We start from the raw sequence: 14,972 nt of genomic DNA, 5'->3' as shown, positions 1-14,972 counted from the left end.
ACAGGGCACAGAAATAGTCTGAGAGTAGTCAAGGGAGATCGCCATAAAAATATTTGAAAAACCCCAAATAATTCAAGGGACCAACTTACTGCAGTGTGAAAGACTACAAAAATAACAAAGAAAGAAGAAAAAAAAAAGGAACAAAATTCTGAGATGTTAATAACAAAGCAACTAAGAAGTCAGTGAGCAAGGAGAGAACTCTCTGGGAGAACAGTAACACCACCAAAAGCAAGAGGAAGCATGACCTGGAGGAAAGGGTAACAGGCCAAATGCTGACCCAGGTCAGAGAAGAAACGTTGCATACTGCACGCACAGGCCTCATGAACGGTCTGCTTCGAACACAGCGACCCAAGCAACACCGAAACTCGGACTCGTGGCCGACTTACAAGCAGCTGCAGGAAATAAAGCGGGGTGCAGGCCGGGGCAGGGCAGCTCCACTTCCCGCTCCGATCCGACCCCAGCTCTCAGCCCCTGAGGGAAAAGTGACCCAAACCACGCGACTCCCGCAGCCGGTGATCCCCTCCCCTTGGCCCCACACCTCCCGCCCCAGGACCGGCCCCGCTCCTCGGCCTCCATGGCGGACACCCCACGACCCCATGCGCCAGGGGTGCCCGCCGTTACGCGCCTGCGCACGCGCGGGGCGCGCGAGCGGGAACGGCGCGTGCCCGCTCCACGGGACGGGAGAGCCGGCGGCGCGGGAGGGAGACAGAGGCGCGTCCGGTCGCGCGCATGCGCAGGAATGGAGGCAGCCAGCCCGGCGGGCGCGCTTTCGCGCGGGTGACCCCATTCCGTGGGCTCGTAGCCGGCAAATGGCAGCTCCTCTCCATCACCCGCGCTTGTCTTTTCCCTCCTTGGTGCTGCCGCGCCCCTGCCACACAGCTCCTCGCCCGTGATTTTATTATTTTCTGCCCTGTCCCCAGTGGGTTAATGTTGACTGCGTGGTGCGGTCCCCTCTGTTCTACCCAATAACAAACCAGCTCCTGACAGCGTACTTAGTTGCTGGGCAGAAACGACTCTGCCGTCCCCGCAACTCCATGGCGCCATCCGCTTAGCGCGCTGCCCCGCCTCAGAGACTAGAAGGGGCGGGGAGACATGTTTGAATGACAGGACGCTTAGTGGGCGGGAAAAGACAAGAGAACCAATAGCAACTCCGGGTAGCATTGATGAGCACAGCTCCCAGCCAACCGTGCTGGGCGGGCAGTCGCCTCCTGGAGGAGGCGGGGCATTCGGTTGCTAGGGCCGCGCTGTTGCTAAGGCCGCGGCAGAGCCCGGCGGCGGTAGGAGCCGCCGGCCTGCCGCCGCCTGCCCCCCGGTGCCGCGGCGATGGTGAAGCTCTCCGCGAAGTGCGTCCTGGCAGGTGAGTCCGGCCCGTCCGGTCCCATCGGCCCCGCTGGCCGTAAGGGCCTGGAGCGGGCTCCGCGAGGTGGGGCGAGGCCAGCAGCGGGGCGGTGCAGGGCCGAGAGGGGGGCGCCGGGAGGCGGCCCGGCCGCTCTCAGCGCCTCCTCGGGGAGCCGCCCCGGCGGAGAGGAGGTGGGGAAAGGGGGGGGCGGTGGAAATGGCCTTTGTTGTAACCTGCCCCGTGCCCTCCCTCCTGCGACGTGCGGAGCATCAAGAGCTGCACTCGGGGAGGGTGTGGAGCGCAGTGGGACCAGCAACGGCAGGATCTGGAAAAATGGAAAAAAAAAAAACCCAACATGATGATGCTGGGAGTGTGACGGAAAGGAAGAGCCCGAGCGACGAGGACGAAGCACGTGCGCTTCGCAGAGGCATCTTTTTCCCCTAGGAAAACTGGAGGTTAACCTGAAAAAAAAAAGGGGAGATGAAGACACTGGTTTATTTAGTCAGGATGGATTATGGAGGTGTTGAAAGTAAGTACAGCTGACTGTTGACGCTGCGGGAAGAAAGCTTTTTCTCTTTTCTTCCCTCCCTCTACATTGAAGCTCTGTGTAGCCTCAGCCACAAGCACAAATCTGTAAAACTGTAGTGTGCAGACAGCTCCCACGTTTAACTCTTTGCTCCAAACCTGTTTTCTTTCGTCCAGAATAAAATGTTTGCATTTTTTTGGAACCTCAGAAGAAGGTAACCATCAACTTGCACAAAGCCAGGTGTGATCTTTGGCAAATGCAAAAGAATTCATCTCCCCCGTGCCTCTGTTGATAGTTACTGTGGACAGCATGAGTATCTTGCATGTCTTCTAGATTGGAAATGTTGTGTAAGTTTCAAATGTGGAAGTTTCCACGTTCTATTATGTACCCTTTTCTTAAGTCTTTCAGGTTTTGTTGGTTAGTGTTACCAAAGGCCAATTGCACAACTATTTTAAATTCACATGGGTTTTCTTTGGATGACCCAGTTAGGTGCTTAATCCTAATTGGGTCTGGAGCTGCCTTTTCAATTCTGTTCACAACACAAGCAACAGGAAGGTCCTGTCCCATATGTAGTGCTCCTAAGTGCTACAATAATATCTGTGTATTGTTAAAAATAATAAATTAATGAAGCAGACCAGGCAAAATAACCTCTCTTGCAGAAGAGACCAATATAGCGAAAGAAACATAACAGATAAGTAACCACAACAACCTAAAGGGAACAAGAAAATGCAATTACATAGGTAGGAGCAAAAACATCAGAGATGAAACAGGGGACTCTTGTGTACCGAAGAAAATGGTTATGAAGAATAGAGTGGCTCACAGTACTGGAAGCTGCACCAAGGTCAAAGAGAACAACAGGGGGAAAAGGCTTTTATTAGCAAAAGAAAGACTATTAACTTCACAACAGAAAGTGATTCCTGGGTTCTCTCAAGGGTAATTTACAGACACATGGTAAAAGATACTGTTGTTTGAGCTTACTATGGAGACACTACGAAAAGGTTTTCATTGTAGAAAGACAGTTGGCAGTAGCAGGTGTTTTAGAGATACACTACAGATTCTGGCAGAATAACAGAAGTAGGCATGGAATAAATACTGTGGGATGCAGTACTGGCAGATGAGACCGAGCTAAATGAAAAGGACAAGGAAACTTATTTTGAGAAAGTGTAGTGATGTAATGGGCTAACAGGATGGCAAAGAATAAGAAGCGAAAAAGAACAACTGAGGCTGTCAAACTGAAGAAAGGCAACACATTAGTTAAAAATTTGCACCGGATGATGCCTGCGCAGTTTGGAGCAATGTGTGCTTCTCTATCTCATTTTGCAAAGACAGATCTAATTGTCTATTGAAATACAGAATGGCTTCTATTCAGAACAGAGTGTTGTCTTCAGCACAAGCTTGAACTGATCAGGGAACAAACAAGCTGACTTACCAGATTTTCCTGTCTAAATATTATGAGCTCAACTCATCTCGAAGTAAGCAAGCATGCTAAAAATGTTTAAACAAGAACTACGTTTGGTTAATGCATCTAAGAGCAATTGTCACTATCCAAAACACCCTTCCTCCTCTGTAATATTATGTGAGCAGGTAGCTTTCCCAATTTCCCTCAAAATGCCATCTAGGAAGCTGTAATAGGGTAAAAATATACCCCTTTCCAGGTTTATTCATTAAAAACATAACATAAAAGACTTATTCCAGGCTTGGCTGTCACGAGTGTTTCATCAAGGGTAAAGCTAGAACTGCTGAGCTGTTTAATTCCTGGTTCCTATCCTTTGAACTATCCAGGGTAGGGAGACAGTACTTGAAGAGAGGTTAAGCCCCTTGGGAACATTAAGTCTTCGTTTTGCAAGGACTATGCTATTTTGCATGGAGTGATGTGGGCATATGTGAATTCTGCAGTTCTCTGCCATTGCTTCGGATCTTATGGAGTTCTGTAACAGCAGGCCAACGCAGGCAGCTGCTAGCTTTGCCTGAAGTGTTGTGCAAGCCATACCAGAAAGCCTGGGCTCTAGAAGAGCAAAACTGAAAGCCCCTTGGTTTTCCTTCCATACAGAGATGAATCAGCAGGCTCTTTCTCTCCAGCCAAGTGGCATTTGCTTGTGTTATGCCCAGGATGCAACTGATGAGGCATCAGCAGCATTGAGTCAGCAAGAGTTGCTCTCTTAGCAGGGTCAGCAAGAAGAGTTCATCGAGGAATGTTACCAGCTTAAGCAGCTTGGTTCTGTATAAATGACCGTCTCTTCCCTGAACTCAGTATATAACAGGGATTTGAATCTGGGGAAATGGGTAATCTAAGGAGAGGAAATGGTCTCCTGTGCAGCCCAGTGTTCCTTATCACATTGTGTTTTTCTCTACATGATCTGGGAAATTTTAATTCTTGGGTAGACATGAATTGAAACAAACAGCAGTTCCATCCTGATCTGGGGGCTCTTTACTGTCGTTCACAGAGCAGAAATCTGATGTCAGCATCAGTATTCATAATGGCAATATTAATTTCCTCATGTGGGTATTACCTTTTAGATTGTTTTGTGCTTCTTATGACAGTTATCTGGCCTGTATTCCGAGTTATAGCATCCAAGCTCTTACGGCATGTGATAGTAACAGAACTGAGGGAAAATAAGATTCTTTAAGATGAAATTAATATCTTTTATGTTTTTGGTTTTGCAGGGGATCCAGCTGTGGGGAAGAGTGCTTTAGCCCAGATGTTCCGCAATGATGGGGCTCATTTTCAGAAGAACTACACACTGGTAAGCATACAGCAGGCTCAAACTGCTATCCAACATTTTTCCAAGTTGCGTGAGAAAACTAAGAAGATCTAGAACAAAATAAATAATAATTTTAAGTTGAGGCATTCAAGGAGGGGCCTTATAGGGTTTTCTTTCTCTTACAGCCTAGATTCTGAAGAGAGGCCATTTAATATTCTGTAAGTCTTTACATTGTGTGGGTGCTGGTTTTCAAGCTTAATGCAGAGTAATTTAGTTAATTTTATAATTTTCCTGCTGAACCAATGTTTTCACAAGCTTTTGTGGTGTTTGAGAGCTTCCCCCTTTAGGGAGTGCTCTTTGAAAAAGCATTGCTGAAGGAGAAGGCTTTTAATTCCAACTATTAAATATGCGTGTGGACAGTGCGCTTATCACTATGCAAACATGAAGATGTGCTGCATAGCCCCAAGATAATTATAATCTACAGAAACTGTTCCCAGATGAAGAGGATACAGTTTGCAGTCTTTCAGTGTGAGAATCAATGGTGATGACTAATCAGAAGTGGGATAAAAATAAAAGTAAATATAAGTAAAGTGAAAAAGGGAAAATATGAGTGTGGAGAAAAAAAAACCCTAAAATATGTTTATTCATTGAAATAAAGATGGAAACCAGAAGTTAAGGATAGAAATAGAACAAGCAAACAAGCTACAAAGCAGAATGAGATGAAAGGTGGAAGAGGCACAAATAACCTCAGTCCCATATGTTAGCTGATCACATGGTCGGTGCAAAACGTTCTAAGGCATGCTTTGGAGCAACAATGTGACAGTGAATGTAGCCCTGCAGATTTCAGCTAATACCTTTAGTTGTATATAAACAAAAATGTTCGTTCTTCTCGATGTCTTTTTTCCCCATCAGAGCAAATCTACGTGGCTTTGACATGTAGGTGGGAGTATGTTACCCGAGCTATGAGGAGTTCCCAGCAGTCTATGTTTGATGGGATTGTAATGATTCACAAGAATTGCCTCAATCCAATGCATAGTTGGTATGCAGTCGGACAGGCTCTTAAAAACTCTTCTGACCCTTGTTTTCCTGATTCTTCTTGACAGACAACGGGCATAGAACTGTTGGTGAAGGCTGTATCAGTTCCAGAGACAAGTGATAGTGTGGTGAGTTTTTCTGTGACATAAATTGGGTCAGAAAGAGACATCCAGAGCTCAAACTTCAGTCTCATTCTGGTGGAAGGTTGCTCAGCATGTTCATAAGGCCATTAAGTTGCATTAAGGAAATTAGGCTAATCATGTACAATTGCTGATACTCCAGGGTTAGTTTAATCTTAAAAATGCAAGTTTTACATACGTGTGTCCAACATGACATTGTAAACCAAAGCTGCTGACAGCTTTGTTAGGATTCTTTTCTGTCCTTTAGGACACTGAGGTTTAGTTGATGTTTCCTAGAACTATAAAAGCTGGAACTTATCTGTTATTTTTCCTTAATGCCCTATACTCCCACTAGCGGAATGTGGACCACATGTATAATTCTGTATAAATAGTGCAGGTTACTGTCCCACTCCACATATTCTCTTTGCAGCAGGGATAGAAACCGGGCCTGGGGCCTCAGAGGTAACCGTTTTATTGATTATAACATGAACAATAACCATTTCTTTTCTCGTACTATCTGAACTGGAGTATTCTTAGTGCAGGGAACTTGTCCCTTAGGGACATGACACTGCTATGCTGAACAAAATGCAGGAGTTACAGGCTCCAGTATTTACTTTGAAAACCTTTCCCTACACTGCATTTTGCCTAGCAAGAGCCTTTCTGCTTCCGCTTTCAGGAATTCTTCATTTTTGACTCTGCAGGAAAAGATCTATTTTCTGAAATGCTGGAGAAACTGGTAAGTCTTATGTAACAGTCCTCTTCTTCCAAAGAAGTGCTTTTACTTTGAAGATCTGAACTCCTCAGTCTGGCAGATGTAGCAAACTTTGTGTTTAGTGTAAATGGGAGCAATTACCTCAGTTGCCAATGCATCCTGTTCTAGCTCTCTAAAACTTGTGAAAGTACTAGAAGAAATACTTTCCAGAGGAAAGAAGGCAGATAGTCATTCAGTTTTCTTACAAAGAAAATAAGGATGTTAACCGAGAATCGCTGTGTACTGTTGGTTAAAGTTATTTTTATTTCTTTGGAAAACATCTATTTTGCTGCTACTTTTGTTGCTGGGGTTTTTTTGTGTTACAGTGATGTGTTTGATCCAACAGGACTTGTTACTGTCCTTGAGCATAATACTGCCTTGATTTTTTTCCTTCACACATTTGTGTCCTTAGCTGTGCAGTTCTCTGTTGTATTATCTCCTTTTGAGATGTAGGATCAATTAACTGACGTGAAGTTTCATAAGGTGACTAAGTCAGCCTAATGGTTCATTGCTCTACAAGAGGCAATTCCACTTTTGCACTTGTGCTAGGTCTGATTTGCAAGGGACCCCTCCAGAAGCTGGCTCAGCTTCTCAAACTGGACGAAAACCTTTCTACTTTTTTTCTGTAGGATTAATTTTGCGCTGATTCAGCATGAAGAATCAGCTTCCCCAGGGATCAGTTGAATTCCAGAGCCAATACAAGCAAAGGAGCAGGACTGTGCAGACAGGAATGGGGAAAGAGAGCAAGACCACCTTTCCCAGTGCCAGCTATCCATTTAGTCAGCTCAGCTGAAAATGTGAAACCTCAGCCAGGTCATAGGATTCCTGTATGTTAGGCTTTTTATTTTTGTCTTGGCATCTGTGTTTGCCGTGGTTACAGGCTGGCTGTTGACCACATCAGTTTCATTAGAGCTGACAATGTTCCTTTCTTGCTGTGCAGTGGGAGCAACCCAACGTCCTGTGCCTCGTCTATGATGTCACTAATGAGCAATCTTTCAACAACTGTGCCAAGTGGTTGGAGAAGTTGAGGGCTCAAGCAGTTGGAGTGCACATCCCAGGTAAGAAATGGGTGAGATTCTTGTTCTCTGCTTCCCTCTTGTATGACAGCAGTTATTCCTCTTGAGATGGGGCATAGGGCATTTCTTTTAAGCTGCAGGCAGGCATGGCTTCCTCCAACTCATTTGCTTTTATCACAAAGCAGATAAGGCATGAATATGTTTCCTTTATGGAACCTCTTTTAGGTAGTTGTGGACTGTTCTCCACGCCTCCAACTTTTTCAGCTACTTCTACAAATGTTCCAGCATTTATTGCTAACAAGTCAGCATTTCTGGGTTGTTGTTTTTCCTTTGTTTCTTTCTTTTTTTTTTTTTTTTATGTAGGTGTCTTAGTGGGGAATAAAACAGACCTGGTTGGTCGTCGAGTTGTGGAGCAGAAACAAGCACAGGAGTGGGCTGAGAAACACGGCCTGGAATACTGTGAGATGTCAGTGGTGAGTATCTGCTCTTTTCACCATCTGTGGAAGTGGGTGTTCGTAAATTTATCTTCTCTTTCAGGTAAAGAAAGATAATTGGGGGCTGTCTTCCACTGGTTTGTCACCTAACTCACCCTCAGTTTTAGTGTCTTTTGTGAAGCAGTTAGAGCAGAAATAGTGAAATGCTTATTGCATCTGTCATTCACAACTTTCTTATTTCTTTACAGAAGGAGATGAAAAATTTTGACGCCCCTTTCCACATCCTGGCAAAGTCATACCACCAACTGTACAAAGAGAAAGTGGAAACTTTTCATGCACTAGCTTGAGGGCTGTCACTGGGATGACGTATTTATCCTCTGAGCTTCCTCTAGTGCCCAGAGTCCTGCAGGATGGAATACAGAGAGAAGAAAAAAGATGAGCTATTTGCTGCTTCATGGTCATCTTCTGGTAATTCAAAATAAACTAGAAATAAGCAAGTGGAAAGACACTCTTCTGAAGTTGCTACTTCAGCATTCCTTTCATGTCCTCTAACTTGGTTCTCTGCTCGCTGAAAGTCTGCTAGGTTGGAGGAGGCGGGGAGTAAAAGGGGAGGGCAGAATGGAAATTGCCAGCTCTTTGCTTTGATAGTGTCTTGTCTCTTGTCTAAACAGACTTCCTGCTGCTATAAGCAAGGATGTAGAGGTTTGGAGAAGGAGAGAGGAAGCTGATAGGATGTTTATCAACCTAAGCAATTCAGCCTTGGTACATATGGTGCAGAGCAGGATTGGTTTGGCCCTGCTGCCTGAAAAGCGTTGGGAGTAGGAGGCCTATGCCCTAAAATCAACACATGGAGACCAAGATGTCAGGATCCAGCTGGACTTGGGTCTGTTTCTAGGGGTGCCTGGAGTTTGAGGCCTGTTTTAACAGTGTAACCCTTATCAGTTATAGGGCCGGTATGCTGACGATTCATATGTGTTTCTGACTTCTAGAATCTGGTTCTTTCTTCAGCGTGGCTCATGTTCACTGCCTGGTAGGAGCCGTCTTGCATCTGTACCACTATCACTTGGTAACGCAGTGCCCTCTGCTGGTCCCAGGTCACAAGATTGCTGGAGAAGCCGCCTCTTGAAGCGAGCAGGACTTCCTACAGGCACATTCGAATTTGCTTATCTGCAAAATGGGGTCAGAATGCAAGAATACCTCTTTTATTCTAAAGACGAGTCCCGAACTTAAATTATTTTTTCTTTTTCACGTCTCTGTCATCTAATGTGATTTTGTGTCATTTTTCTTTTTGTCAGCTGAACTTGGCAATACCGTGTTCTCATTAGGTTCAGTTCTCAAACCCTGACTAGAATCAGTGTCCTCTTTGTTGCTTGCTTGTCCCTGAATTTTGAATTGAAGACCACGATTCTGATGTCGCTAGTGGAAATAGGACTTGGGAAATGAAAGACAACCTGGCTACATTACTCTGACTCAGCCATGTCTGGCTGGAAGTTTTGTATCAGAAAGGGTAAAAGCCTGGACTGAACTGCTCTTTTCTGTGGAGTACTGATGTTGCATGTGTGAGAGTCTATTTGCTAATGCAGTGTGTGAAAGCATCTGTGATAAGGTACTGCCCTCTAACTGAGCCCAACACTGAGGAGTTCAGAACTGTAACGTTTCTTTTCTCCCAGGTTATGTTAGCCTCCCTTGGGCAATGGAAGCTGAATGTTGTAGAGAGTAAGCACTGAGTAATTTTTCAGGCAGGCTTTTCAGGAATCTGTGTTTTGAGACTTTTATACGTGCATTTTATAACCATTTTTATGCCCAGTTCTAGGAAAAGTACATTGGATGGAACATAAGAAATACGGCTGCAGATGTTGTAGCTGAGTTTATGAAGCACTTCAAGAATCTGGAGAAGCAGCTGGGCTCATTTCACTGGCAACAGTGTGTTGATGCTGGGAATTAGCTAGGGAGCATGAATACCAGCTGAAGAGGTTAAGTAGGAGCTCAGCCCACAAGAAAAGAATGAAAAGGTTCTTTCGCTAGAAGCCACCTCAAAAGCTGCAAAAGCTTCTTCCGAAGAAGGAAGGTCTCCTTTATGGGCCTAGGGTAACTAGAAGACTCACTCTTTTTTAAATTGAATTAGGTTTACTGGTATTTTTATTTTACATGGGTTGTCTCGTTAATCCTGAGCAGTGCCTGTGATTTACATGGGCTGAGCAGAGTCTTGCTTGCAGGTGCTAGTACCTCTGACTATTAAAAACAAAAGTTATTTTGGATTCTGTGCTGATCTAGTTAAAGAATTAAAGAAGGCTTGTTTTGATCTGGTAGCTCATTTCTCCCTGGTTCTATTGATGATGTGATTACACCACAAGACATATTTTTTCATATTGAAAATGGTATACCAGGTGCGTGTGCCACCTGTGACATGGTATATAGGGGGGAGGAACGCCTTGGGAATGGGTGATAAAATGAATCCCTGTGCAATCTTTAGCCAGGGAGTTCAATCTCTCTGCACCAGAAGGACCTCCCATAACTTCAAATAAACAGTCTAAGTGCACCGGTAGGATGAAGATTGGTGAACGCTGTTTTATTAAATGAATGCAAAAGCTGGAGGATCTCATTAAGGGAATGCTTGCAGTGGTGATTTGTGATTTATAGGGAAGCTGCTTGCAAGAGGTTAGTGAAGAAAAATACATCCCATGCAGGGAAAGATATATTGCCTGAGAGAGGAAATGTATGAGCTAATTAGCTAGCAGTAGGGATTCACCCACTGCCCCTTTCCCTCTTTCCACAGGCCATGACTAGAATTAAAAAAAGAGGTTGTGTCTAAAGCATGTTGCCCAACTTGCTTTTTACAGGACTGTTTCAAGCACTAATGTAGACACAATTTAATGCCCTTCAAAATGATATATTTGACAATAACAATCTCGGTCCTTCCGAATGGGTTTTAAAAGCATAATGTGTTGTCCTTCCTGGCTAATGTGCTATATAATACCAGCACGATGCAGGTGATGCTTGTTGCTATTTTCCTGGCTTATTTGTGACCTTGGTTGTAGAGGCTAGTAGTGAAGAGTGAGTAGAGAACATGGAGGGCAGATACAGGAAGGCTGTGGAAAATAGTTTTGTGTCTGTGCGGAGGAGTTTATGGTAGCGAGTAGGTGAGCTGGACAAGCAGGATGAGTAAGAGTCTGAAGCCATTATGAAGTTTCTCTGACTGTGTTCAGTAACTGTTGCAGTCACATCTGTAGGGTGAGGATGCATGTTTGCTGCTTATAGCCTTAGCATCACTCTGAATTACAGACACCGTGGAGAACAGTTGGAGGAAGGCAGCAAGCATGATCGGCTGACCAGGAAGCTTGTTGTCTTCTCACAGCTCCCCTACTTTGTCCAGCTGTGCAGTGCTGTAGGTGCTCAGCATGGGTGTTTACAACCCAGAAGAGACCCAGCTCAACCAGAACTGAAATTTCCAAAGAAGGGGGAGGAAACAAACAGACCTTTAACCGTTTTTAAGAGATACATAGTCCTTCTTTTTCCTGCTTGCTTGTTTGATTAGACAACAACATTCTTTCCTCATTGGAGTCCCTCCTTCTTACCTTTCCTTTGGTCCTCATGGTTCTACTGCACAGAATCCCTGTTATACTTGTGCCCTGCTTTACTTTGCTTGATACATCACCAGCTGATTTTTTTTTTATCCTTCTAATTCTGCATTATCTATTCCCAAGGCTGCAAGACATTTCTTCTTAGAGAGATTATTAGACAAAAGAAAACAAAAGTGGAATTTTTAGTCAAATTGTCTTGGAAGAAAAAAACCTTAAGAAGCTGACTGACATTCTGAAATTTTACTGGAAATTCATTTGTGTAAAGTTGTCATATTAAAGACGCTTTAATGGTTTTGTTTTGTCTTGCCAGACACATTCTACTGTGGAGTGAAATGCAGGATGTAAAATTCCAGAAAGATCAGGTTTTATTATGGGAGTTAATAGGAGTTTCAAAGCTGATCATACTGTGATAAGATCTTTTCAGTCTTAACAATGGAGTGGTCACTGCTGTTCATAATAAAGCATTAAATATACTGAAGTGGGGCTGTCGGAACAGTTTACTCTAGAGATTTGTTCATTTTTGAGACTTAAAATTTAAGAAAGGACATCTTTAAGAAAACTGATCTGATAAATGACACCATTCAGTTGAGGGTTATTTCTGATATAACTTCAGTGACTGAAAGGGCTGATTTAGTCTTTTATGCCAATTGACTCCCCTGGGTAAGCTTCGTTTCTTTACCCACTATACATCTTGGACCGATCTGACCTGATAGAAAAAGACACATGATGTTGTTGAAAATGAAATACTGCCTTGGGGCAGAAGGATAAACTGTGTGGCCTCCTGAGGTCCTCCCAGCAATACTTTCTATAATTCTATTAGATTAAGTGGGGAAAGAAGTAGCATGGAAAGCACAAAACAGGCAAAGTCGTAAACTAGCAATTAAACTGGGAGCTGGGCTGAGCTACAGTGGAAAACGTACAATCTATCCCAATTAAGAGCTGTATCTCAAGAGAAACCAGGAGCCTGACGCAGGTGCTGACAGCAGGGAAAACACTGCATTTCTGTTCTGGAGGCAGCAACTGCTTTCTGCTGGTGCTTACACAGATCCATGGGGGTCCAATACCCCGCTCAAGACTGCTCTGCTTTTAATAATTACTGTATCTATGATGTTTGGTTGGCAACTGCTTGCAGTTGTCTCATCTGCCTGTATAAAGCCAGCAGTGTGAAGGCAGATTGTCTGCTAGTAGCAGGAAGACATTTCCATTCCTGACACCATCCACGATAGGATGCCTCTCTCCCCATGCATTCTCAGTCCTTTTTCTCCTATCTCATATCCACTTCTTGATGCAGAATGCCCACCTCTGCTTGTTCTTAGCAAGTAATTTTTCCAGCTTGCAGATGGTACTCCATGGAAGCTGGGGCTAAGGGACTTCTAGCACCTTCTGTAGCAGAGGTGGAGTCTGAGCAGGAGCTCTTCAAGGGCCATGTTGGCCCCTGCAATGCCTGTCTTAGCCTAAGGGCACATCATCTCTGCTTCTCGCATCCTATTTCCTCCTCCTGCTGTCATCTTGCCTTGAGAGCAACATCTTCTGTGCCAGTTGCCCTTGGCTCTGTTGACCCGGAACAACAATGCTGGGGGGAGGGAGGGAGAAAGAAGAGAGCTCCTCAGTCTCTAGTCTTTTCAGGGCTCTTTAGGTGTTGTGACTCCCTGTTGAAGGCACCTGAGAGATGCAGATGTTGCTCAGTCTAGAGTGTAATTTCCTGGCAGGAGACCCCCAGCTGAGTCCTGGCAGCCTCAGCTTGGCTCTTCAGGGCTTGCCGCAGTGTAACTTTCACAGGCGCTGGCTGTTCTCGTTCTGACTTGGAGTTTTGGTTTGTGGTTGGTTGTTTGTTGTTTTTGGTTTTTTTTTTGTACTCCTTGGGGGTCTTTCTCTCATTCTTCTGTCACAGCTTCACATATTTCCTCCCCTAGAGCTGTTTGTCAAGAGAAGCCTGGAATTGCTCTCTTTCCTGGTCTCTGAGAACAAATCCAAATCTGGCAATGTTTAAAAGGGAAATGTGACAGACCCTACATGTCAAGCTGGGGTCAGGGATGGGGTCAGTTTGATGAGTTTCCCTCCAGCCAGATATGCATCGGTTGTGGAGCCTGTAATCTTTCTGCATGAGTACTGGAAAAATACACAATATGAGGGCTTGAAGTTAGGGACTGTGAGCAGAAAGGTATAAAGGCAGAAATGATCAGCTGCTGTGTCCCAAGCAGGGGAAATGTGGGAGCAGTAGGGGAGTAAGAATATGCAGGAAAGAGTGGGGTCTATATCCCTTCATGAAGAGCCCAAAGGATTTTCTGAGGCAGAGTGGGAGGGTGGGAGTGAGGGGTGGGAAGACCTAAGGCTTTTGCTGGCTTGTAGAATGATGTATGGAAATAAAGTGGGAGGAAAAGTAATTTTTGCGTGAGCCATTGAGGGAAAATGAGGATACAGGGTAGAGCTGGATGACACTACAGGTTGGGGAGCAGGTTATAAGAATAAGTAACTGGACAGAGATTTTCAGGGCCAAGGTCAGTTTGGGGAATTCAGAGCCAGGATGAGTAAGGTCAGTGGTAGCCATCAGTTTAGGTTTAAAAGAACAAGGCAGGATGAGTTAAAGTCTGTGTGACAGGGCTGACACTGGGATTTGATAGGGCAATAGCGAGAATCCAGAACGATAAGCCTAGGAGTAGTATGGGCAGGTAAGAACAGCAAGCTGTGATGCTGTGAAGAGCAGTGGCTGGAGTCAGCACATTCGTCTGAGACCAGAGAAAACAGAGTAGGTAGGCTAAGGACACGATCAGACTAAAAGGATGGGAGAGTGTGAAGAGATGTTGCAAATTCAGATTGAGTACAGTTCTTCTGAGGGGATTTCTAAGTGGAGGAAAATAGATACCTACAATTGTTACCCACATATCTTTGTATCGTTTAAAACACAAATTAGTTCCAGCACTGTCTCTATTTTCTTTTGCTAGAAAGTAGGGTGATCTATTTTCTTACACTTTTTTTTTTTTTTTGAGGCGGGAGAGAACAGCATATAAACTTATGCCTAATTGTGCTGCAGCATCTGGAATACCTTATGTTCATCCATTCAGGGAATGGAAAGAGAACCTGCACCTCACCTGACCAAGCAGAAGTGCCCACTACAACTTGAGCATTGACATCTCACAATAAAATCTCCATGGTCAGTTCGTACAGCAGAAGACCTCCCCAGAAGATCAATATTTAACCTAAAAAAACAGAAGAATGCAATGTGTGTGAGGTCAGTGTAAAGCAGATAGAAATCACTCTGTTCGTGAATAAAATTGCCCACAATAAAGAATGCCTTCAGCTCTGCATGGAGGGAATTTCTTCTGTATTGCTTTTCCTTCTCTGTTTTTCCTAATTTATTTTGATTCCTGTGAAGGGTCACTTTCTCGTAGTCTAACAGTTATGCGTGGCCATTGTGTGCTATTTCTAGGACTTTGTGATGTTGGGTGGCTTCAGTTTGGGGACGGTGACA

At 44.5% G+C, this 14,972-nt stretch overlaps 1 protein-coding gene across 4 annotated transcripts; it reads left to right on the top strand.

The window, feature by feature from the left end:
* The first annotated feature begins 1,233 nt into the window (after positions 1–1,233).
* On the top strand, positions 1,234–14,826 carry IFT27 (intraflagellar transport 27). 4 transcript variants are annotated; one of them, XR_012764827.1, is made up of 8 exons: positions 1,234–1,357; positions 4,530–4,609; positions 5,671–5,730; positions 6,398–6,457; positions 7,413–7,530; positions 7,852–7,961; positions 8,171–8,390; positions 14,491–14,826. XR_012764827.1 is itself a non-coding variant. In XM_075428676.1 (7 exons), the coding sequence occupies exons 1-7, from the start codon at positions 1,324–1,326 to the stop codon at positions 8,267–8,269; spliced, it is 561 nt and encodes a 186-aa protein (XP_075284791.1). In that variant the 5' UTR covers positions 1,234–1,323; the 3' UTR covers positions 8,270–14,826. The 4 variants fall into 4 exon arrangements, 1 of the variants encoding a protein (XP_075284791.1); XR_012764825.1 differs by having other exon boundaries at positions 8,912–14,826; XR_012764826.1 differs by having other exon boundaries at positions 8,171–10,010.
* Positions 14,827–14,972: the final 146 nt, after the last annotated feature.

This window comes from Opisthocomus hoazin, chromosome 8 (assembly GCF_030867145.1).
Source record: "Opisthocomus hoazin isolate bOpiHoa1 chromosome 8, bOpiHoa1.hap1, whole genome shotgun sequence".
NCBI classification, from domain to species: domain Eukaryota; kingdom Metazoa; phylum Chordata; class Aves; order Opisthocomiformes; family Opisthocomidae; genus Opisthocomus; species Opisthocomus hoazin.
Note: the sequence above shows the minus strand (reverse complement) of the source record. Positions and strands in the feature narration are given on the sequence as shown.

What these genes read in the sequence shown, in the direction of transcription:
- IFT27 (XM_075428676.1), top strand. Translation starts at nt 1,324, where the DNA reads ATGGTGAAGCTCTCCGCGAAGTGCGTCCTGGCAG. An exon ending in CAGAGACAAGTGATAGTGTG is followed by an intron (nt 5,731 to 6,397) that starts GTGAGTTTTTCT and finishes TTCCGCTTTCAG; the next exon opens with GAATTCTTCATTTTTGACTC. An exon ending in AATACTGTGAGATGTCAGTG is followed by an intron (nt 7,962 to 8,170) that starts GTGAGTATCTGC and finishes ATTTCTTTACAG; the next exon opens with AAGGAGATGAAAAATTTTGA.